The following is a 24116-nucleotide window of genomic DNA, read 5'->3' as shown; positions in this document are numbered from 1 at the left end:
TACAGTCAAATTCAATACCCTTCTGGCCAACTCTCTCCTCTTGAAGCCCTGGCTCTGACCTGTGGTTCAGCCCAGCTCACTGTTGAGAAGCCCTGGTCTGCAGCAGGTACTCCAGAAATCTTCCAGAGTGGCATGCCTGTGTCCCAGGGCCCACCTGGGTCACTGACAGTCTGAATAAGGGCTTAGGGGAAGAGAGAGATGCCCAAGAAGATCTTTTCAGGGTTTTGTATGTGTTACCCTCCTTCCTCCCACAGTGGGCATACTTGCCTATAGCATCACCATCTCTGCACCAGCCATGGCACATGGACATGAGGTGACCCCTTTGGAACCCAAAGCACTTCCCACACATTGTTCATAGCCTGGACCAGATGATAAGTCTTGATGAATTTGTCTTATCCTTTCCCCCAAACACACACACACATACACAGACACAGGAAGATGACAGCCACACCAAGGCATGCTTTGGGTCATGTAGAACAGCCCTGTGACCCTGGATATACCCCTCACCAGCTGTGTGGACTCAAATAGTCAACTGGCCAAAGTTTCACTCTCCGGGTCTGCAAAATGGATTTCTTGCAAGTATTGGGAAGAGTAAAAGGAAAAGTAAATGATGATAATTTCTTTCTTTTTTTGCATATGTTTGCATCTCATAGCCACATATCAGGTACCAGGAACCAAGTTCCAATTCATTCTCCCTCACCCTGTAGGGTATGAAGCCATGACTTGGAAAGACACCTGTGTGTAAATGGCGCTGACGGGTTGTCTGTACACCATCCCCAAAGGGTGCCTTGGCCCCTCCTCCGAACCAGAGGCCTTTCAATTACTCAGCATGGGGGCTGTTTTGGCTAGAGGGGACTTCCCTTTGGACTGGCCTGAGAACAGCTGGTCTGGCCCCCCAGGGGGTTGTGGTTCTGCTCCTGCTTCCCAGGCCACCTAACTTCCCATTCCCTCCCTCTGTATCCCAGCCAGACTTTGAACACTCAGAACCTGAGGACTCTAGCTCAGGATTTTAGCCAGATGTCACCCAGTGTACCCAGTATACCCAGGCCCATTGATGAGGAGTTCTAGCAGATGTGGGTGTGGAGTCTCCTAACAGCATGACTGGTTCTCTCTCTCTCTCTTTCTCTCTCTTTCACATACGCAGACACACACGCATACACATGCACATACACATTCTACCCTGGGTTCTGCTTCCTGTTGTATAAATAAAGAAGCTGGTGCTAACATTTTTATGGCCTGATCTTAATAAAGGGAAATGTGCTGTTTCTATAGTGGGGCCCCTAGACACCACCCCCCACACGATGCACACAGGCCACTGCATATGGGTCACTGCCATTGGAGAGATGGAAAATATGGGCAGGGGGCTCACGTGCCGGGAAGGTCATAGGACCAGTGCAGTAAGACTTCGTCTTCTCAGGTCTTTCTCAAAAACATCCTTGACTAGGTTCTCTGCATGGGGAAATGAGGCCAAGCCCAGGTGACAATGTGAGGCAACATCAGGGCCAGACATATCCTCACACTCATCACCCCACAGAGTCAGGGTCTGAAGCCCTGCAGTGACGGTAAGCTTCCTGATGCTTCCTGCCCTGCTGCCCTCTCCTCATTAATTCTCAAAGGAGCCAGGGCCAGGAATCCAAGCCAAACCCTGATTCCTCTGTGAATGCCACCTGTCCTGCCCCCACCCCATCCCTGCTGTCACTACTACTAAAGAGCCAGAGTCCCTCCATTTTCTCAGCCTTCAGGAGAAAGTTTGGAATTCCCTCCCAGACCCTGAAATTGGGAAAGCCCCAGCTGTGTTTATTGTCCCTAAAAGGCAGAACCATCCCCACGAATAAGCCTGTACTTGGAGCCTGAGGGCAGGTCACTGCTGTGGTCTTCTTCCAGACTGACTTGTGGAGCTGCCTGGTGGCCAGAGATGAGGCCACATAGCCACACTTTCTCTGCTCCCTATAGCCAGCCAGGGTCCCGGGTTCTCAGGGCTTCTCCTCACCCCAGCAGGGGATGAAGTCATTGCAAGTACTCCGTGGTCTGAATCCTCATTATAATGAGAGGGAGGCCAGAGGGGACCTCAGTGCATGAACACCGCCTTCACAACCTCTGCCACCATGCCTCCCAGAATCAAGGTGAGATGCCTAAAAGCGTGTGCTGAGCAGATCTGAGGAGTAAGGCTTGACTGTAAACTTGCACTCATCAAAAGCAGCAGCAGCACCTTACCCACAGCTCAGCTATTCTCCAGAGGGAGGGCAGGCCATGTGGGAACCAGGCTGGGTCTTACACTCCCAACTGGGAGGCAGAAGACCTGGCTCTACCTCTCCCCAGCTGTGCAATCTTCATCAGTGCTTGCCCTCTCTGGACCTCCATTTCTTCCTGTGTTAACTAGTGATGATTAAACGGTGAGGTTTAAAGGAGCTAATACTCCTCATCTCCTCGCCTCTGTGCCTGGCGAGTGGGGCCCCATTAGGGTGTGCTGGCATCTCCCCTCCTAACCCTGGGGGCTGACCATTGCATTCTGAGGCCCTCCTTCACCTCCCCTGCCCCACTGTCAGCACATCTAATGTGGTTTTTCTGGGAAGTTTCCCTTCTCATTTGTGAAATACACAACAACTAAGGACTGTTCTAGTCTTAGAAGAGGAAGTCTTCCAGCCCTGGGGCCTTTCCCCAAGTTTCACGTGAGGACCTCTGCCCAGCCATCCAGAGGGCCTTTGGCAAGACTTTTCTTTCCCCAAGTGCTCTTCTATGAGACAGCAGCAACTCCCCACCATCCCAACCCCCCAGAGTCTGCCAGGAGCCACAGCTGGGCAGATCGGAAGTGAGCCAAGTCTTTCCTGGGGCTTCCCCATCATCCATCATCACCACCTCGCACTCCACTTGTCCCTTTCCTCAGCCCTCTTGTCCCTATACTCTGCCTAGCCATCTACCTGGTGAGGCCCAGGTCATCTGGGTCTACCCCAAGTGCCCTCACCGAGATGTGTGTGTCCTCAGTAGGCCTCTACTGTCAGAGCATCAGTTCTGGCAGCCCCAGGCTGTGTTAATGGCTGAGAGGCACTACGAATAATTAGCCTAGGGCGAGACATATGCCACATATGACCTCCTAGCCCCTGTTCTCCTAGACCAGGGCACTCAACGGCAGTGAATGACTAGTAGGGAAAAACATTCCCTTTTTGACTATCTTTTAATCTCTCATCCAAACAAATAAAGCCTCAGCACTTATCAAACTTCCCCTTCTCTTTCCTCTCTGCCTGTCTCTCTCTCTTCAACAAGAGAGAGTAAGCTCAGAGCTCAGAATGTCAGGTAGGCAAATACATCCAGTTCAAACGGGAAAACAATGTTTATTTTGATTGCATTTATAGCAAGCAATATTGGTTTAAAATTCATAGCAGTTATAAAACGTTTCCTTTCAAAACACATCTATTTAAGTAAAAAAAAAATCATATTAAAGAAAACCACTAGGTATATCAGAGAACAGTGTTACAAAGACTTGTGGAAAATCACAAAGGTAGAATGCCAAAACTGGGGATGTGCTTTAGCTGAACAGCACATCCTAACAAGGAGAATTCTAAGCCCTTGGGACCCGCTGGTGAATGAGGTGCTTGGATCCCAGAATTTGATAATGTGCACACGAATCTCAGCTACAAGGGTATCATGTACCCCCTGGAATGAACATCTTTTTTCTTCTGTCCATTCACATAGGGTTGTTTAAAAAAAAAAAAAAAAAAAACAAACACAACCCAAAGACTAAGACTAAACTTTTTTCTGAACACGAGTCTCATCCAGCACCAAATCTGGGCTCTGAGAGGCGATATGGGGCAGGCAGGCCAAATCTCCAGACTTACAGCTTGGCTGGTGAGGTCTGGGTTCACCAGTCAGGTGAGACTGTGGCTAACTGGAGGCAGGCTGGGGGGCACATGGGCCTCTGGGTTATGGTACCCAGCTGCTTCTGTTGCACCTGTGACATGTCTGATTCTGGATGATGTGCCCAGACAGGTCTGTACAGTGTCAGAAGGCTAGATAGTGAGTTTACAGGACATCACTTGTTAAGATAGTGCCATAGGAAGACCACACCAATAGGAGTCAGAAGCCCTAGATCCTAATTTCAGGTCTGATTTCAGCCGATTGTATGACCTTGACCAAGTTGCTTTCCCTCTCCAGACGAGTTTTCTTCATCTGTTGAGAGAATTAGAGGTGAATTTCACCAAGGCAGGAAGTACACCTGTTTAATGAGTCGATACGTACCCATTGCCTACCCCATGGGACATTTGGATTATTTTCATGAATTAAGATGTAAAGCATCCAGCAGAAATATCCCACCTCTTCTAAGTCCTTGGAAACAGTAGGCCTGCTGATAACTGTCATTCCCTCTACTATGCTTTTCTGCAATGAGGCTGAATCCATGGCAGGGCAACAAGGACAAAGCTCAGTGGCTGTCTCTCCAGATTCTGAGAAACTTAAAGGTGGAAAATACATAGATCCTAGTTCCCAAAGCCAGCAAGGCACCTGTATGCAAGGCTAGTTCTGCAAACTCTAGCTTTCAGTTTTCCCCGGAGTGGGAAGAGCAGAATCCTCCTGGAGCAGAAAGAGAAAAATGCTGGCTAACTAGAGGGAAAGGCTAAACAGCTTGTTATTTTCCTCTTGAAATCTATCCAAGGACCTATGTTGCAGCAAAAAGCCACAGGAAAGTGTGTGGACTTTCCCAGTTACAATGATTAACAGCTGCTCCTTCTTTTTGCAGCATCTGTGGGCTTGATAGTGACCCTTTTGTTCTCCAGAAAAATCACTGATACATTCCTTCCTTCTGAACTCCAGACACCCACGAGGGTGGACCGAGTTGACTGCATTTTGCAAGCTACTTTGGAGCGGGAGGACAAATAAGTTTCTTTCTTTGGAATTTCCCTTGTGTTCATTCAGTAGAAGACTATTAAGCACCATTTCAGTCCAGGCATTATCTATGTATTAGGGAACCAGGAGCCCTAGGTAAACTAGTGGGGGATAGGGGACAGGCAAGACCAATAGAATAGAGAAACACTTGTTTGGGGCAAGCATCAATGCTACAGAAATGTAGAATTAGGGCATCTTTTCTAGTCTTGGCTTCCAGGAGGAAAAGGGCCTCTGAGCTGGGTTTTACAAGATGAGTAGAATTGGCTGGTGAAGAAGGGTAAGATCCTCCAGAGAAAGGAAACGGCTTTTGCAAGACCCAGAAATGTGATCTTGATGGAAGGGATATGGTGGGGGGAGTCCCTGCAAACCAATCTGGTCTTTCTGAAACCACTGTGTTTGAAGTTTGTAAGGAGAGTTGAAGCTAGAGAAAGAGAAAGGGATCGAGTCATGACCAAGCTTCGGATAGGCACACTGAGGACCTTAGAGTTTATCCTGAGGGCACAGGGAGACCATCGAGGGGTTCTCAGTAGGGAAGAGACTCAATTGGATTTTAGTCTTTCAGCATCAGGGTGGAGGATGGGTCAGAGGTGTGAGACTGTGGGCTGAGAGCCCAGCTAGGAGCCTTGCCATACCTAGGAAAAGCATTTTAGGAACCCAAAGAAGAGCAACGCCAATCAGGATGGCTAGGAGAGGGCCAGGCTGGGAGGATAAAGTAGCTAGGAGAGCCCAGGACAACTGACGGTTTTCTATTCAATCTGCTGAACCAAGAATCATCTTGAAGTCATTTGCCTGGCTCTACCAATCCCAGGACCCCAAACAACTAATCATGCCTTTCGCAGACTAGATCACTGATAAAGCTTTGTTAAAGGATGCAGGGATGAATGAGTGAGTACATGAGTACTCTGTCCTTAGCTTCCATCTAGGGAGAATGGAGGTCCTGAAGAGGGGAGGGTGTCAGGAAACCCTGGCCTGCTCCCACAGAAACCTCTCTTTCTCTCTGAGAGGCCCAGCTGGAGTGAGTGGGCAAAGAGACCTCTGGGGAAAGAGTCAGCCTGGAGGGCTCCCCGGGGAGCAGCTGGGGATTTCTTCTTGGGTTTGGGGCCTGGGCAAAGCCAAGCAATGGAAGGTACCCTGAATTTATGTCCCAAATCAGCTACTTAACCACTGAGCCTCAGTGAGGGTGACCTCACCAGCTTGCTCTGAGGACCTGAAGAAGCAAGGCTGTCAAAGATGCTTATGGCAGATCAGTGCTATTACTATGAATTCATGTGTGACAGCAGGAAAGCAGATGAGCCCCAGATTCAGAGATTTGGTTCTGTCATGTTCTAGCTACACGGTCCCATCTAAGGTGTTTAACTTCTCTGAACCTTGAGTTCTCAACTGGCAAATGGGAAGAGTGTCTATCACCCTAGGCTGGTGTGGAGCTGGGAAATCAGAGAAGATAAGCAAATGGTTTGACCAGCTATAAGATGCGGTGGACCTCCACCATAATAATGAGAGAGGCAAGCTAAGGATGACTCTTCTTTGAGAATGGATCATCTGCAGGCCTTGGAGCATTCTTCACTCTGTGACACGGGAGGGTAGCTCTGCAGTTTGGGGACAGACATGTGAATGACCAACGGTTACTATGCCTACACTTCAGTTTCCCTCACCAGAGCTTCAGATGGCCAAAACCATGTCTGTAAAAAGCCCTGTGGCCAGCATGTGACCCTGACATCTGACCCCCCTCCAGGCAACTTCTAGTTTAAAGGCATGAAGTAAGTGACTATGAGGGTTTTATTCAGAATTCACTTTGTAATTCACTTACCAGAGGCCCCTGATGCTCCAAGAACCTTGGGGGAGAGGAAAGACTCCTTCCCAGGAAAGGAATCAGAGACTTAAGAGATAGTCCAAGCTCTGGTCACTAATTTGCTGTGTAACTTTAAGTCACTACTTCCTTCAGGCTTTAGGATCCACAATCTGCATGGGTGCCAGCTTCCCTTCAGCGCCTGCCTATTCTCAACCCAGAGCTGCAATGCTCACATCAAATAGCCCTCTTTCCTGTGACTGCTTGGAGAAAAGGGTCTAGAGTCAGAGTTGCGTCTTGAATTCCCTATGGACCTGGGTGAGAAGCCAGCTGGCCCTAGGCAGGTGGAAGTCCTGTTTGTTTTTACTAGATGCCAATAATGGAAGAGAGAGAGGTTTTTTATGACTTTCTTTTTCTTAGAAGGTTTGGAAACCAAACACTCCTGGAAAAATCTACATCATGCTTCAAAAGGGGATGTCTAATGTAACCAAAGCTGCCAGTTTAGATGATAAGTCTCAAGAAGACAAAAATGAAATGAGAAAGAGAGAGAGAGAAAATGGAGAAACAGTAAAAACCACTGCAAGGAAAAAGGAGCCGCAGAAACTGATGACTATAAAGGGAACGAGGATCTTAATCAAGTTGGAGAAGAAGAATTACATTGCAAAACACATCCGAGAAACAAGAATGAGGAGGATGCGGTTTGGGCTGAGATGTGAGAGTAGAGCCTACTATAGGCCACACCGGGTTTCTAATCTGGAATCCAGACCCACTTTCTCACCAAGAGACCTGGCAAAGCAGCATTGGAGAGTCCAAGGCAGGTCAGATGTAGACACAGACCCTTCCAATCCTTGCCCAGGTACTTTCACACATTTGACCTTGAGCAGGTCATTTGACCTCTCTATAATGGCATGATTGTCCCTGATCCGCTCATACTGCAGGGTTGCTATGGGTATGAAGTGAAATGATGCTAATTCTGGCCTGTGGGAATGAGGCCTAATGGCCCCATCCTTTGGGGAATTTCCAGAACTGAGATACTTCCTTCCTCTGCAGCTGCCCTTGAAGTGAAGTAGTGATGGAACAAAGGAACTTCAGTATTACACAGAGATTCAGAGTCTTATCATTTCCCTTCTACAACTGAGGGCTCAAATAGCTAACAACTCAGCCAAGGTACTACACTGAGTCAGTGAGAGGGGTCAATCTGTTGGGGTGATGCCCAGGGTAGCTCAGACCCAGTCAAAATACAGTCAAAACATAGAAACCAGATTTTTTCCCAGATTTTAACTCCCTTACTAGCTAAAATCCAACTACTCCCAGGTTCTCAAGTCATTCATTCAGCAAACATGTGCCTAGTACAGAGCTCCTGTCTAGCACAGACTGGACATTTAATTACTACTTTTTAAGTAAATGAATAAATAAATAGTGAATGAATAAATGCCAGGCGCTCTCCTATGTGTTGGGATAAAGTCAGAAAATAGGTAGATCCTTGTCTATCCTCACTTCCAGTGTGGCCCAGAAGACAAATATATGAAGAACCTTTAAAATACAAGGTACATCAAGTGTCATAGAAAAAAAAGTGTAATATTTTAAGGGAACACCAAGGATTGCATGTCAAAAGGAGTCTGGAAAGACTTCTTGGAGAAGACCCAGAAACCATTCCAGGAAGAGGAAACCATGCATGCCAGGGCTGTGTTCTGGGAGAAATGAGCCATTATGTGGTACTATAGCCTAGAGTAATGAAAAGAAGTGATTTGTGAGATATGGCCTGGATGGTATGCTGTGGCCAAGCCGGGCCTTCCGATGGCCATAGGAAGAAGTTGGATTCTATCAAGTCAATACAGAAGGCTGCAGAAACTCTTCTGGCAGACCAGATTAGTGGTTTAGGATAGATCAATTTATCATCAGTACAAAGGATACACTTGATGGCAGAGCTTCTATTTGGCAGAAAATCATATTAAATTGTTTTAATAGAATTTAAAAGAAGGTGAGCCATTTGGGACAAGGAGGAAGAAATAATTGCAAAAGATGCCTCAGAGGTGCAATGGACAGGTCTTAGAGGCCAAATGGATGTGATAGGAAGAAAGGAAGAGAATCTAAAGCTCTGCTTTAAAGCTTGGCCATCCATGGGAACAGGCAAATGAGTTCTTGGTGGGCCAGGCAGATGTGGGAGTAGCCTGAGACCAGAGATGAGCAGCCGGGATGTATCTGCCTTCCTCACACTCAGCATGATACCTAGCAGCAAGAGGCACACACAGCGACAGCATCAAGGGATGATTTGGGGAACTTTAAAACCTCTCCTTAAAAATTTTCCATAGACTGGGGTACCTGGGTGCATCAGTGATTGGGTATCTGCCTTCAGCTTAGGTCAGGAACCCGGATCCTAGGATCGAGTCCTGCATCAGGCTACCCACAGGGAGCCTGCTTCTCCTCCCTCTGCTATGTCTCTGTCTCTCTCTGTGTGTCTCATTAATAAATTAATACAAATCTTTTTAAAAAAATTCTCCATAGACTCAAAAAGAGAGAGAGAGAAGCAAACCAAGAAACAGACTTTTAACTATAGAGAACAAACCCATGGTTACCAGAAGGGAGGTGGGGGACAGTGGGCAAAACGGGGATGAGAATTCAGAAGTGCACTTGTCGTGATGAGCACCAGGTGATGTATGAAAGTGCTAAATCACTATCCTGTACACCTGAAACTAATATCACCCTGTATGGTAACTAACTGGAATTTAAATAAAAACCTTTAAAAAAAATTCTCCATAGACTCTCTGCCCAAAGCCTTCCTGAATGAATAAACTAAGGGAAAAATAATGTGTCTCGTATGGAAACACAATCCCAACACCAGTCCTATAGCCTATCTTCCAACCAAACTGATTCCCCAAGGTCCTCTTGGGCAGAGACGTCACATCTGCCACAGGGATTTAGTGCATCTTGGTTGAAAGAAGGGAAGGAGAGAAGGGGAGATACCAAGAAGGAAGGATGTCTTTGTTGGAAGTGAGTGATATCCAGGCGCAAATGCTCAGTAGCTAGCCTGATAGAAATACAAGTCTACAGCTTCCCTGGAATATTTTGCTGAACAATGAGAGTTTAAATGTAGGAGTCCACAAGAAAAAGGGTCTAGACCCAGAGTAACACATTCAGCTACCACGGGGGCCAGGTAGAGAAGATAAGTGAGTGGAAGGAGCCCAGCAAGAGGTAATGGAGCACCTATGAAGGAGGGGGGACATCCCTGGTGAACCCAGAAATGTATGCCTCATCCAAAGGGACAGCCGCCACTCTGCTCTCATGAATTGTTGCCATGTGGGAATGCAGACTCCGTGTTGCCAGCTCTGATTCTACCAAGACAAACCAGATGCCCAACATTTTAAGTGAGAAGTCACCCAGTTTTATGTGTTAGCAATTAATTTTCTTCTTTTTTAATCACAGTGCAAACAGAACCAAGTTGTGGGCCACTACCAGTTTGCAAACCATCGTGAAGAGTGGGAGTAGAAGTATGAGTCCTTGGAGAAAAGCAGTATTCGGGGATGCACGGAGAAGAGGAATCAGTGTTCAAGGAAGCAGCAGAGAGCAACATGAGAAGAGAACAGAGCCTTGGACACAAAGGTGGGCAAGATTTTCTGAAAAAGCAGGTTGCAGATGGCAGTGATTTCACAGGGGATCAGAGTTGTGAAGAATTCTCTCCACAAAGTGATAAGAAGGTCACTGATGGGCACAGCTGGGTGGCTTAGTGGTTCAGCATCTGGCTTTGGCTTAGGTCGTGATTCCCAGGGTCCTAGGATCAAGTCCTGCATCAGGCTCCCCGCAGGGAGCCTGCTTCTCCCTCTGCCTGTGTCTCTGCCTCTTTCTCTCTCTGTCTCTCATGAATAAATCAATAAAATCTTTTTTAAAAAGTCACTGATGAGACTAAGAATTTCAGCTGACTGATGGATGTAGAAAGTACATGGCAACAGGTTAAGGAATGAATTGTGGGTGAGATTATAGAGTTCACAAGTAGAGACCAGTTATTCAAGAATTTTTCCCAGAAAAAGAAGGAAAATAAGAGAGAATGGCATTACTTGAGAGAGGGCAGGGTTAAAGGAAATACATTTTTTAAACAATGAATACCTGAGTGTGCTGGTTGGGAATGGAAGAGGAGAGAGAGAGGGCCAGAAATCTCATAGAGCTCACGGAGAAAAGTTCTAGAAAGGTCTGCAGAAGTTCAAGGATGTAGATGGATCAGCGATCCAAAATAAGAGGGACAAGCTCTTCTACATCAGGCAAAAAGATAACCTGAAAACAGTGGGTACGGGCACGGGGGTGAGCACCGAGGGAACTGGACCTGCAAAGTCTCTGCTTCCCCCCCCCCCCCCCCGCCCGCCCACAGCTATTTTGTGTTGCATCCTGAAAGTGGTGGAGCCTGAGATGTGAGGGCTCGGTGAGGTGTGCTGTGCTTCTGCGGGGTTCAGGGTCAGAGAGAACCAGGCATGTGTCCCAGCATTGCTGGCATGCTCATCCAGGACAGCCAGACTCCAGCAAGCCTGAAGGCCCCAAGTGGCAGGAATTAGGGAGCAATCAGATGGCCTGCGTTTGGGCACTGGCACCCGGGGAGACAGAAATACAGCGGAAATGAAGGAATTAGCTAGCCAGGAAGGAAAGGAAGCCAGGTAGGGGCAAAGGGCCCTGGAGGAGCTGACGCAGTGCCTGTGAAGTTGCTGAAGGGGAAGGAAGTAGAAGGCTGTGGTCAAAGAAATGGATTACTAAATTGAACTCCATGAAATGCAGAAGTTCAAGAAGATGACAAAGTCCAGAGAGTGGCCACGGGGCTGAGGCTGAAATGATGTGATGATGAATTCACTTGAACAGCGACGAGGGCATGTTAGAGGACTTCCCTATTAGCTCCTTTACATCCCCTGAACTTTACCTTCTCTTGACCCACCACCTCCTTACTAAGGCTTCCATGGACATGGTGGGCAGAGATGAACTCTCGGAGGAAGGGAAAGGAGGATAAGCAGAAGGAAAGGACTGGAAGTGCATGTGGACGACTGGCCTTGGAGTGGGAGCACTTGGATTTCAGCCATGCTGCTTCCCAGCTCCCTCGTCCCGAGCAAGCTAACCTCTAAGCCTCAATGTCCACATCTGTAGAATGGGGATGATGATACCTGCCTTCTCTACAGTACAATGCTCTTGTTAGGTTCACAGCACTCAATGAATCATAAGACATGTGCAAGGAATTATATCATGGGTGCCTCATGGCCCACAGTTTTGGAATCTTTCCTTGTTAACTGCACAGAAGTTCTAGGAGACTTTCGGTAAATACTTAAAATTAATGGTAATCATCATCACGAGATCAGAAGCATGCCATTGTAAAGCATGTCATAGCTCGAGAATATAACTACGCTGGGAACGTGTGATGTACTGGAGCAGAGAACTATCTACAGCAAAGAAATGTGTGTGGGGTGTGTGTGTGTGTGTGTGTGTGTGTGTACCCAACATAGTCCTTTTTTGTCATCTCAGGGTGCAAATCTTCCTCAGATCCTTTATTATGTTCAGCTAATCACGAGAACCCCAACTTGTCCAGATTAGGAGGAAATTACACAGTCTATGCTTAAGCGTCCCCTCCCAACTTTGTCACAATTTCTAAGAACCTCAAGGACACATTCACTCCAGCTGCCAAACCCTGATGCTAAATTTCAAGTACAGTGGCCAGAGCTCTTGGCTGCCATTGGTTCTGGCACTGCCAGTAACAGTCCCCACATCACCCAAAATCTGTCCCTCTTCCTTGCTCTCACTCTGTTCCCTGCGGTCCTGGACATGGTACCCTGGGGCTCCCAAAGTTGCAGTGTCTTCCATTCACGTCGGCAAGTTTGGCCATGCCCTTAAAGTGTGACTATTGCATCAACGCGGGAGAGTGTCTAATAAGCTTGGACTCGGTTCCTCTCCCCTGAAGAGGTCCTTGGTCCTTAAGCAAATGTATCCATTCTGTCTCCCATGTCCAGCTCTGCAGATAAGGGGTGTTAGGAGGGGCAGTCATTCCCTTTGACCACCAGTTTTCCTCCCTTCCTCCGGGACAATGAGTGCCTATCTACAATGCAATGAGTGCCAACTTCTACAGCTTCAGTAAAATTTCTCTAAGCAAAGAAGTGTTTTCCCTAGCAAAAAAAGTAGCGGCAGTCTCGCCGAAAAAAGTTAGGCTCTGTGTCACCGGGCACTTCCCACAGCACACACGTGCGTCTGCACAACTTGTCTGCACTGATTTGGGAGTGCACTAAAATCCTAGGAAACTTTCTTTTCCCCAGGTTAAAATAAGCCAGCCAGAGATTTTCAGGAAGGAATCTCTATGGCACCTGCAGTTCTGATTTTTCCCCCTAATTCATTCATTCATTACATAGGTGTTGATGCACCCAGTGCTGGGTGCTAATGCTGGGGAGGCGAGTGTGAACACACAAGCTAGGGTCCCTGATGGTAACTGTGTCTGGCTCCTGCTTGCTTGCCATTCCCATCCCATCAACAGCCCCGAGGAAAGCAACATGCTTGTAAAGTTTCTCTTATTACCTTGGCTATATTTTGGGGCAACATATATGTTGCAAAGTTGAATTACTTGGTAATGCTTGGTTTTAAATCCTTGCATTTGAGTCAGAAAAAAAAATGTGTGTGCTTTGTGAAATCCTCCTCCTTCAACTTCTTCCTTCCCCTAGGCAAATACTGTCTGTGTGCTCATCCGGACTCTCTCAGGCTCTGATTTACAGTAAATGCAGAGGAGCTTCTGCATGGAGCCAGGGCTTTGCAACCTGGGGCTGTACCAGTACGCCAGCGGAAACCGTTAACTAAGAAGGAGCTTTCTGTGGCAGGGGAAGTTTCGCTTTTTTGGGAGGCAACATTTTGCTACCAAGAGAGAGAAGTGGTCCATCCCCAAAGAAGGATCCATGTGGCCCCTGAAAATCACTCTTGGCTAGTGCCTCTTTGCTGTCCCCTCAGCCCTACCACTAACTCTTCCCCAAATAGGAGCAGTGGGGAACTAGGGAAACCAACAGTCTTGCTTCTCTGCTCATTTCCCTGCCTGATACTAAACCATCTTGCAAGTCAGATATCTGGGGAAATGATTTGAGATTCTTGGACTGTTTGTAAGTTTGAATGGTGTTCATTGAGAACCTGCTGCATGAAAGACACCGCATCAAGTGCTAGGATCCAGCACAGGCCAGAGCCTTGAGGTGGGGAGGTGGGAGGGGGTACAGAGAGCTCTGGAAGCAGAGGGCAAGACTGAAAGCCACTTGAGCTTTGAAGGCAGATGCAGGGGGAGTGCTGTCTGAATGTGAGCTTCCAGCTTTCTCTCTGGGGCTCTTCCTCCCTAACATTCAGCTTTTTTGTCGGATGCCCAAGGCTCTCCCTCTGTCTACAGGCAGACAAGAGAACACAGGAATGAGAAGGAGCTTAGGAAATCGAAACCTCACTGCATTATAATACACATGCCAGATAAACTTTCACAGTTAAGACATGAAAGGAGAGGCGCATGCGCTTGCTGCCTGGGACTGGCACAGGCACCCGAGGCTGCCTGCAGACTAGTTTGCTCAGGTCCTTGGAGTGACACAGCTCTTTACTCGGTGCTTACAAAGCACCCTTGGCTTATTATTTCACACAAGTCTCATGACAATGTTAGAAACTGTCTTACTAATCACACTTCACAGAAGAGGCTCAGAGGGGTCAAGTGACTTGTGCAAGGCCACACAGCTAGACAGAGTCAGAGCCCGGCCTCTGGCCCTGGGGTTCTGACACTGCCTGGGGCTCTTGCCATGTTTCCAGGTGGTCTCTCCTTCCTCTCCCTTCTTTCGCTCTTTCTCCTCATGTTTCTTTCCTCTTTTCTACCTGTGTTTTTTTTTTCTTCTACCTGGCCAGCACAGCCTCTGCTTTGTATACCCTATGCTTTCACCCGGGGTTGTCCAAATACAGGCTGGGAGGGCTGGGCGGGACAGCTTAGAAAAAAGAAATATAGGGGCACCTGGGTGGCTCAGCAGTTGAGAATCTGCCTTTGGTTCAGGGCATGATCCTGGGGTCCTGGGATGGAATCCTATATTTGGTTCCACACAGGGAGCCAGCTTCTCCCTCTGCCTGTGTCTCTGCCTCTCCCTCCACGTCTCTCATGAATAAATAAATAAAATCTTAAAAAAAGAAAAAATACAGCTTTCCATAGAATAATTATAGATTGTGATTCAGCGGGTCTGGGGTAAAGACCAGGACTCTCTATTTTTATAGGTTCACTGGTACTTAATTATTTGGAAGGCATGGATGCCTTTGCTAATTTGATGGAAACTATGGTCTCTCTCTCTCTAGTAAAACACACAATCACATAAATGTGGAAGACAATTCCAGATAGTTCTTGAAACCTAGGCAAGAGCCACAGAGAAGAACCCTGGTCTGGAAAGAATGAACTACTCAATTGCTCCCCACCCTGACCAGCATTTCCCATGCTTAGCCCTTTTAAGCTTTCTTCTAGCAGGACCATGGCCCAGTATCCATCATCAGCATCACCTGGGAGCTGGTTGGAAAGCAGGATCTCAGGCCCACTCAAGACCAGATATTAGAATCTGTGCTTTAACAGATTTCCAAGAGGATATACAAGGGCTTTACATTTGCTTCAAGTCTGCTCCAAACTGTGCCCCCCACCCCGTTGAACAATCTCCCAAGCTTCAGAACCTGCCAACCCTCACACCCATCTCAGAGGAACCACCGCGTAGCCTTCTCTGAGCCCTTAGGGGGCACTCACAACCCGGCGTCTATCCAATCACTAGCTGTGGTGTGAACGGTCCCTTAAAGCAAGGATTCAGTAAAGGTTGGAAAATGCTTCTCTGTTTCTACCCGCCAGCTTTTCCTGACCTCTGTTTCCCTGTTTCCCCCAGCTCATCACCTTTACAAGGGCATCGCAGGTGTGCTCACCAGTTCCCCTGATACTGCTCAGGCCACCCTGGGTGAGGAGATTCCCCCAGTGAGGAAAGCGACTTCTTCCCTACTCTGCTACCCTTAGTTATGGTTTCTCGGAGGGGCTGCGGCCCCCCCTCACCCTGCAATTATCCTAACAGTTTACTTACACTCACCCCCTCACCCAAGGCAGCCCCTCACTGTAGAGCTCCAGTGCTGTTGCATGAGAACTGGCCCAGAGCAGTCTAAGTGACAAGCCCCTGGCTTGGCTGAGACACCACTCCCTTTCCCCAACCGACCCAGGCAATTGCAGGTCAATATTTCCTTTCTTTTCCAAAGGCTATCTCCACCTCCCTGACCACCTCCATCCCCCCCACTGCACCCACCACCACCATGGTGTACCCCTCCCCCACCCCCGAAGTATCCTTGGCTCCTTCATGCAAATAAACCTGGGGCAGAGCCACCCCCACAAATGCCTACACACTGAAAGCTTGGGGGTGAACTAAACTCAGCCCCACTTCCCATGGGTACTTAATCATTTCTTCTGGAAAATAAGCTTCATGTCTGGTTCATGTAGCCCAGTCCCCTTCCTGGTGCTCTGCACAGAGTAGATGCTAACTGCAGGAGTGCTCTGATAAGGAGACAATGCAGGATGTGAGCAAAGGTGCTCACTGAGGGCCCAGAAATGGACCCACACTCTACTATGAGTCTTCCATGTCACTGCAGGCCCACCAGTGACTCTTTCTTGGCCTCACTTTCCTCATCAAGGAAATAGGAAGATGATCTCTAAGGTTCTATGCTGATCTGACATTCTGTACAGGGATAAAGAATGGATTTCTAGCCCTCAAAAGGACAAGGGTTGTAGAGTTGGAGGCCCAGGAAAATAGGCTCTGGCCCACCTGGAGCCAAGAGCTAACCTGGAAGGAGACCTGGGGGAGGTGTCTAGGAAGGATCTCGCCACTGCAGAGTCCACTGGATGTCTCACTCAAAGGCCAGGAAAGGGGCAGAGGAAGTAGAGGCAAGGGGGTGCCATGCTAGATGGGGAGGGGAAGCAAGTGGCCTTCAGAAGAGAACTAAGGCAGGGGGTTAGGTGCTGTCTGCTGATATTTCTAGAAAGCTCAGTCTTAATTCCTCTTTCCATCACCCCTGACAGTGAGTGGGAGTTGGGGGTGATGACAAAGGTCCACACGGAGGGTGCCTATGGGGAGCCAGCCGACTGAAAGGAAGGAAAAGAGATTAATCATCAGTTAGAACTTATCCATTCCTCATCTCTGAGTTGATGTGCAAAGGGTCCCAGGGGGACTGCATATTCCAGGGAGCTGCCAAACTTTGACCCTGCCTCCCTCAATGCCCATCTTTGGGCTTTTCCCTTGTATGCTCCTGAGCAGGGACCCAACCCAGATCTTGCACTGGGACGTTCCCAGCACAGCCCCACGTGAGATGGCCCTGGCTCCAGGCCCAGCATCTGGAATGCAGGCTCCAGCCAAACGCATTATTTTCCATGGGATCCGGGAACTTCCAAAGCTGCCTCAGAGTGGGAATTTCCACTTGTTTCTCCTCCTCCGTGACTGACCTTCCAACTCAAGTGAGCATCTCAGCTTGACAGTGGAAGTGGGAGGGAGATAGCTATCAAAAGACTTTCTCTTCTGATTCCCACCGTTTCATCTTGGATCTGTTTATTGTCTCACACTTGTAGAAACCAAGTCACTTTCCAAAACTAATGATCCTTCTTGGAAATAGGAACTTAGCTTCAAATATTCAGACATCCATCTAAATATTCCAAAAAGCCAAGGAGATTTTCTGTGTGATCACAGGCCAGGTGACCCCCCTCTCTGGAATACAGTTTCCTTGTATCAAAGAGAAGATGTGACAGTACATCATCTCTCTAGGTTTTTTAGTTCCATAGTCCTAGGACTGGCCATGACATGACTGAACCAGGATCTCAACATCTTTAAACCTGTTAACCTGAACAGAGCCCAAAAAATGAGTGAATTCCATAGGGCAACGGGATACAATCCTTCTAGCCCATGGCAAAGGACACTTTGAGAGATTAGGGAAAAGTTTCCATTAATATGAGAGAAAACTTCTTGGAAGTTAAGGTGAGGTTATCTGGGAAGACGTGGGTGAAAAGTCTACAGTCTATATTCCTAAAAATGTTTTATTCATCTAAGAAAAATGGATTGAGCCATTGGCAGAGCACTGAGCCAAACACAGAGGGCTTTCAATGAGGACGTGGGTGGGGTGGGGTGGGGCTAGGATTAGAGGACTAGCAAGATCCCAGCAGAATGAAAATAAGGCTCCAGGAGAGGTGCAAGCAAAGCGGCACACAGATTGACTTGTTCTCTCTTCATTCTGGTTTTTTGTTGTTGTTGTTGTTGTTGTTGTTGTTTAATCATACCCAAGAGTCTAGAATGGTCTCCCTGCAGAGTTGCTGCTCTTAGATTCTCTAGGAAACCAATAGCCATGGTGAGACATAAGCCCAAGGACCCAGGAATAAGGATTCTGGAATCAGAGTGTGCTGGGTGGAAAACCCAGCTTCACATGCTGCTGCCTATGGGATCCTGGACAAGTTGTTTACCTTCAGTTTTCACCCAAGGAAGTTGGGTTGTTTGGAGGACTGAGGCAATGCTGGGAAGCACCTTAGCACAGTGCCTGACTCTTGAGAGGCACTCCAAATTGGTGGCTCTCCCTTTTCTTTGCCATTACTGGCCGCTGACTCTGAACCAGACACAGTCATTTGCTCAGTAGGACCCATTCTTTTTTATAAATGTAGTGATTGGCAAACATTTCTTCCGGGAAGCTCTGCATTTTATAGGCATTGTCTCAATGATCCTATAAGAAAGAAGACTCACTAGATCCTTCCATGCCTGCTGGGCAAAAGTCAGGCAAGCTCAGAAGCACGAAGCAATGGAATGAGAATTCTAGGCTTGGCTCAGCCACTAAGAGGCTTCAAGGAATCCTATCATATTTGCAAAAGAAAGGAATTCACTGAAAGCAGTGTGAAGGTCTTAAAGGTTTTATGACTGTGATGCTGGGGTTTTTGAGGCTATCTAAGGCAGAGCTGCAGCACTAAGGCAGGCATTTGAATCCTGTAACACTGTTCCTATGCTCACTTGGGCTCCCTGGGAAGCCAGTTTGGATCTGGGATACCTGCAGCCACAGAAGGAGATGCTCTTGCCCACTGCTGCCTGCCTTGCTAACTGCAGACTCTACATCCCAGTGACTTAACCACCAGGAGATGTCTGCTTGTTTGGCAGATGTGGAGGAGGACAGAGGGCACTCAGGTATATTACCACGTGGCTGGTTGAAGGATGTGTCGCGGTGGTGATGCACAGACACTGGGTTTTACATTCAGAACCTCGACAGTTTACTTCACCCCTCTGTGCCCTCAGTTGTCTGATAGATAAAAAGGGAATTAATAATACCTACTGAGTGGGGCTGGAGAATTAAAAGATTTAGCATTTGTAATGGGTGTAGAATATTCCCGGCACACAGTAAACACTGTATGAGTATGACATGGAAATGTCTTTGTAGCACTACATGATCTATATGGCTTCTTCCAAGTATTGAATCCAATGATTCTTAGGATTCAATTCTATGGTTACCAATTCCTATAGTTCTACTAAGCTTCGATTATGCCCCCATCCTGGATTTTAAGAAGCAAATGGATTTAGTACACTGCTGGGGAGCCCACCAAAGGCATCGGGACCCTTTCCTGCTTGAAAACCCTGTGGGCTGTTGCCTAAAGGTAGGTAAGGGGGAGCACCAGATGCCATCATCTCTCGTGACCTCTGTTTCCCTGATTCCTCACTTACTGCAGTTTTCACTTCAGAGAAAGTGGAATTCCTAAGAATAATCTGCTTTGTTCATGTCTGTGGTCGCTCTGCACACCACCCACCTCCATTTCTTTTGGTCTTAGCAGCAGATGGAAAAAGTGCCCAGTCCAGACTCACTGCTTCCCTCCTACTTCCTGGAAACCTCCCAGGGAACCACACTTGCTCAGCACATTTCTGCTTCCACTTCGTCATTCATTGAGAATGATACCGCCCTGGGCCAAACTTTGTTAGCTCCACCCTTTGTTGCAAATAAAAGGCAGGCAGAGCAGCCAGAGGGGCCAGAGAAGCAGAGAGGCTGAGACAACCCAGAAACCTCCAGCTCTCACATCCAAGCTCCCTGCTCTCCACCGACATGAAGGTCTCTGCAGCGCTCCTCTGCCTGCTGCTCACAGCCGCCGCCCTCACCACCCAGGTGCTCACCCAGCCAGGTAATCCCCTCTATCTTTTGTTTTGAAGCCCATCACCACATCTCTGGCTTCTCATGGGCCACCAGAGCAGGAGCATCACCCACAGTTCCACTTCTAAGATCAGGAAAGTCAGAGAAGGACAAGGGGGAGGCTGATCACACAGGTGCTCCCGGGAATTCCAGCCATGGACACCAAATCCAGTCCCTTCCGGGGTTCCAGCTCTGCGCTCATGCCCCTAGTGCAGATACTACCCTGGGTCCTTGTAGCGGTGTTTGGGGAACTGGGGTGATCCAAAAGAGGGGGCCTCTGGTGGAGGGTGTGCAGAGATTTTCCAGATGTGATGGAGGGAAAGGAGGAGACAAGAATCTGAACCGAGCTTCATTCAGTCCGGCATCCAGAGACAGGGCTCTGCAGAGGCAATGGATATCAGGGAAGCTCATGACTTGGAGCCTAGTGGGGGACCCTGAGCTGATCTTTTCTGGCCCTGACAATTTAGATTATTTGTTCCCTCCAGGATATTTAAGGATGTTCCCAGGAATTATGTAGTTTTAACAGCTCCCTTTGCTCTGTTCATTATCAATGCTATGTGTACCCAATACAAAGCAGAGGAAACTGAGTCAGCATTACATTCCAACTCTGAAGCACAAGCAGAAATACTGGGATTTATGGTCCTACCTCTATTCCTGACTTCCCTTTGCCTTCCCCTTATTACTCCTTTCTGCTATGATTAAGATCAGAAGAATCTAGTCCATCCTAAAGTGTTTTTTCTTTGTGGTCTTATTTTCAGATGCAATTAATTCTCCAGTCACCTGCTGCTATACACTCACCAATAAGAAGATCTCGATTCAGAGGCTGGCCAGCTATAAAAGAGTCACCAGCAGCAAGTGTCCCAAAGAAGCTGTGATGTAAGTTGAGTACACTCACCCTCTCTGGTCCATTTCTTCCTCGGGCAACAAGGAGAAAGCCTGATGAACTTAGGGTCAGAGACTTAGAGCATCTAATCTAATATCCAAAGGTGCCCAATGGGGAAATTGAAGACACAAGATAAAAAGTGACTCCCAACTTTTTCTGGGTGCTTATGCAGACCCTTCCAATTTCTTTAGTGGGAGGTCAGGATGGCCCCAACTGGGACATCTATAGGAACAGCTTGCCCTAGGTGCCCTCTTTCCACCTGCTTTCCTCTTCTTATTCCCATGGCAGCTCCATAGGGCAGAATGGGCTCTAGTCCTAGGCAGAGATCTCAATGGAACTCCATCTAACTGTATTGTCTCTCTCCTCCACAGCTTCAAGACCGTCCTAAACAAGGAGATCTGTGCTGACCCCAAACAGAAGTGGGTCCAGGATTCCATGGCACACCTAGACAAGAAAAGCCAAACCCAAACTGCAAAGCCATGAATACTCACTCTGAAATGGAAGAATCTGAAACTAATTTATTTTCTTCTAACCTTCCCTAAATGCCCTCTGATATTATTTTATTATAATTTCAAAGAGTACAAACTTTGTTTATTGATATGCACACAATGCCTTAAGTAATGTTAATCTTATTTAAATTATTGATGTTTTAAATTTATCTTCCCCAAATACTAGTGTATTTTTTAAAATATGGAGACTTGGAAACAAGCTGCTTTCCTCTGGGGGCCCCAGTTCTACCCCTGGGATGGTGTGAGGGTCCTCGCAAGGATCATTAATGCAAGACTATGTTTTAAATTCTAAAGGGTTGCTTAAAATACTATTGTGGGAATGTATATTATGTAACTATTGATCAATATATATATATTTTTGTATAAAACCTGACTTTTGGCGTTTTCTTGAAGGAAATTAAAAAGCTGAGTGTAATCTTGGAGATGAGGGAGTAGCATGGTTGCAGAGGGTGGACTCGGTGTTGGGAAGAATGATAATGTGTCTTGGCCCTGGTCTTTTCCACTGAGTAGGCTCATCTAAGTGCCTATAGAAGAATTTTTAAGGCAGGACCCAGGCAGGCATTCCAGCCCTACCACTCAGGTCCCTGAGACCAACTGCCCACATCCCAGCTACTCTCATCACATGTTTAGCAACATCCTTATCTCCTTTCTCATAATCCTTGACCCCTGCCTTCAATCTCTCCCATAATTTAATGCTACTGCCCCCTAACTGGGATACTTTCCGTCAACCTTTCCCCATCTAAATTCTCCAGCTTGGAGTAATACAGACACCGCAGACTTTGGGAAATCAAAGAGAGATTAAATGACCATTGATAAAATGATTAGATTAGGATTTCATAAAGAAGATATGACTTGAACTTATCCATGATGAATCCTTGATGAATGCACAAGATTTTTCTAGAAAAATAAATAAAATCTTTAAAAAGGAGAGTGCCTGAAGGGCTTAGTCAGCTGAATGTGTCTAGCTGTTGATTTTAGCTCTGGTCATGATCTCAGAATTATGAGATCAAGTGCCATCATGCTCAGCACAGACTCTGCTTCGTCCTTCTCCCTCTGCAACTCTTCTTGCTATTGCTTATACTGTCTCTCTCATAAATAAATAAATAAACAAATAAATAAATAAATAAAATCTTAGAAAAAGAGAAAGAAGAATGGAGGCAAATCCCTAGAGGTAGAAATGATGATGGCCTGTACATAAGAGGGTGAAAACCAATCAGATGGGAGCTGAAGTCCATTTCTGTGTCAAATGATGGTGAAGTTTAGAAAGGAAAGTTGAGTAAAGGACTCTGAATGTCAGCGTAGTAAGTCAGTACTCACCCTCATAGGTTAAACAGAGATATTGAAAATGTTTGGGCCAATGAGGAAGGACATGCCATGTGGTTCAGAGATGAGTCAGTAAATGTAACTTACTGGCTTCATACAAGCCTAGAGAAATATGGACAAAGGAGAAGCTACTGCCATGATCCAGGCAAGAGATGATGAGTGACTGAATATGGAGCCCAAGAAGCAGCTTTGGAGAAGAATGAAGTAGGTAGAATGAAATGCTATGCGTTGTAGACGGAGAAGAAGGACTTGTGACTTAAGACATGGAAGTCCCTTCTACAACTCACAATATAAGGCAGTTTCCCTGAAAACCAGAATGTATTGCTCTCCCCACTATCCCTATTTCCATTCAAGGAGCTTGGGATCATCCAATTACATGAATAGGCTGTTTTTGCCTGAATGTTCACCTAAGGTCTATACTCCTTTTCATGGCATTTGACCTGCCTGTGAGATATTTGATCCACCTAGGCACAGAAAGCCCTTCCACTAAGGAAAGGAGATATCTTGCCCTACTTTTTTTTTTTTAAAGATTTTATTTATTGGGATGCCTGGGTGGTTTAGTAGTTAGGCATTGGCCTTTGGCTCAGGGCATGAGCCCAGAGTCCTGGGATTAAGTTCTGCATTGGGCTTGCTGCAGGGAACTTGCTTCTCTCTCTGCCTATGTCTCTGCCTCTCTCTCTGTGCCTCTCATGAATATATCCTCTTTATTTTTTTAAAGATTTATTTATTTATTTATTTATTTATTTATTTATTTATTTATGATAGACATACAGAGAGAGAGAGAGGTAGAGACACAAGAGGAGGGAGAAGCAGGCTCCATGCCGGGACCCCAACATGGGACTCAATCCCGGGACTCCAGGATCACTCCCTGGGCCAAAGGCCAAACCGCTGACTGAGCCATCCAGGGATCACAATGTATCTTCTTTAAAAAGAGATTTTCTTTATTTATTTGAGAGAGAGAGAGAGCATGTGCACAAGTGGGAGAGTGGCAGGAGAGGGAGAAACAGGCTCCCTGATGAGCAGGGACCCCAACTCAAGGCTTGATTCCAGGACCCTAAGATCATGACCTGAGCCAAAGGCAGACAGTTAACCAACTGAGCCACCCAGGTACTTCAGTATCTTGCGCGATTGAATAAATTCTGCATGGTAAATTTGCAGATTGGTTGGGTCAGTCTGGTGAGGAGATGGCTGCTGTATCAAGCTAGACCAGGTAGTGCCTTCAGTAGCTGGGGAAAACCCTGGCTTGTAGGGACACTAATCCCAGCACTGGCATTGACTCACTCTGTCATTCAGAACAGATTGGATATTCTGAGTCTCCATCATCAAAATGGGGATGATAATGTGTTACAAATAGGAACTCAGTAGAACCTAGGATCTGAGAATGTGTGTCTTGGCGAACTTCCATTCCTATCATTTGGAGCTGAAGAGGAATAAAGGGGATTCAGTTTCCACATTCCCAAGCCTGTACAGGGCCTCTGGTTCAAGTTGAGGGATTCCATCGAAGCTCCATGTAACACTCTCCAAAGTGCCCTAATACATCAGTCAGCAGACTATTTATTGGCTTCTTTTTATGGAACTCACT

The 24116-nt window shown here is 47.0% G+C and overlaps 1 protein-coding gene across 1 annotated transcript; it reads left to right on the top strand.

Moving 5' to 3' along the window:
• The first annotated feature begins 19668 nt into the window (after positions 1-19668).
• Positions 19669-22340, top strand: LOC112918107 (C-C motif chemokine 2). Its single transcript, XM_025996266.2, has 3 exons — positions 19669-19811; positions 20578-20695; positions 21074-22340. The coding sequence occupies exons 1-3, from the start codon at positions 19736-19738 to the stop codon at positions 21183-21185; spliced, it is 306 nt and encodes a 101-aa protein (XP_025852051.1). The 5' UTR covers positions 19669-19735; the 3' UTR covers positions 21186-22340.
• Positions 22341-24116: the final 1776 nt, after the last annotated feature.

This window comes from Vulpes vulpes, chromosome 2 (assembly GCF_048418805.1).
Source record: "Vulpes vulpes isolate BD-2025 chromosome 2, VulVul3, whole genome shotgun sequence".
Taxonomy (NCBI): domain Eukaryota; kingdom Metazoa; phylum Chordata; class Mammalia; order Carnivora; family Canidae; genus Vulpes; species Vulpes vulpes.
Note: the sequence above shows the minus strand (reverse complement) of the source record. Positions and strands in the feature narration are given on the sequence as shown.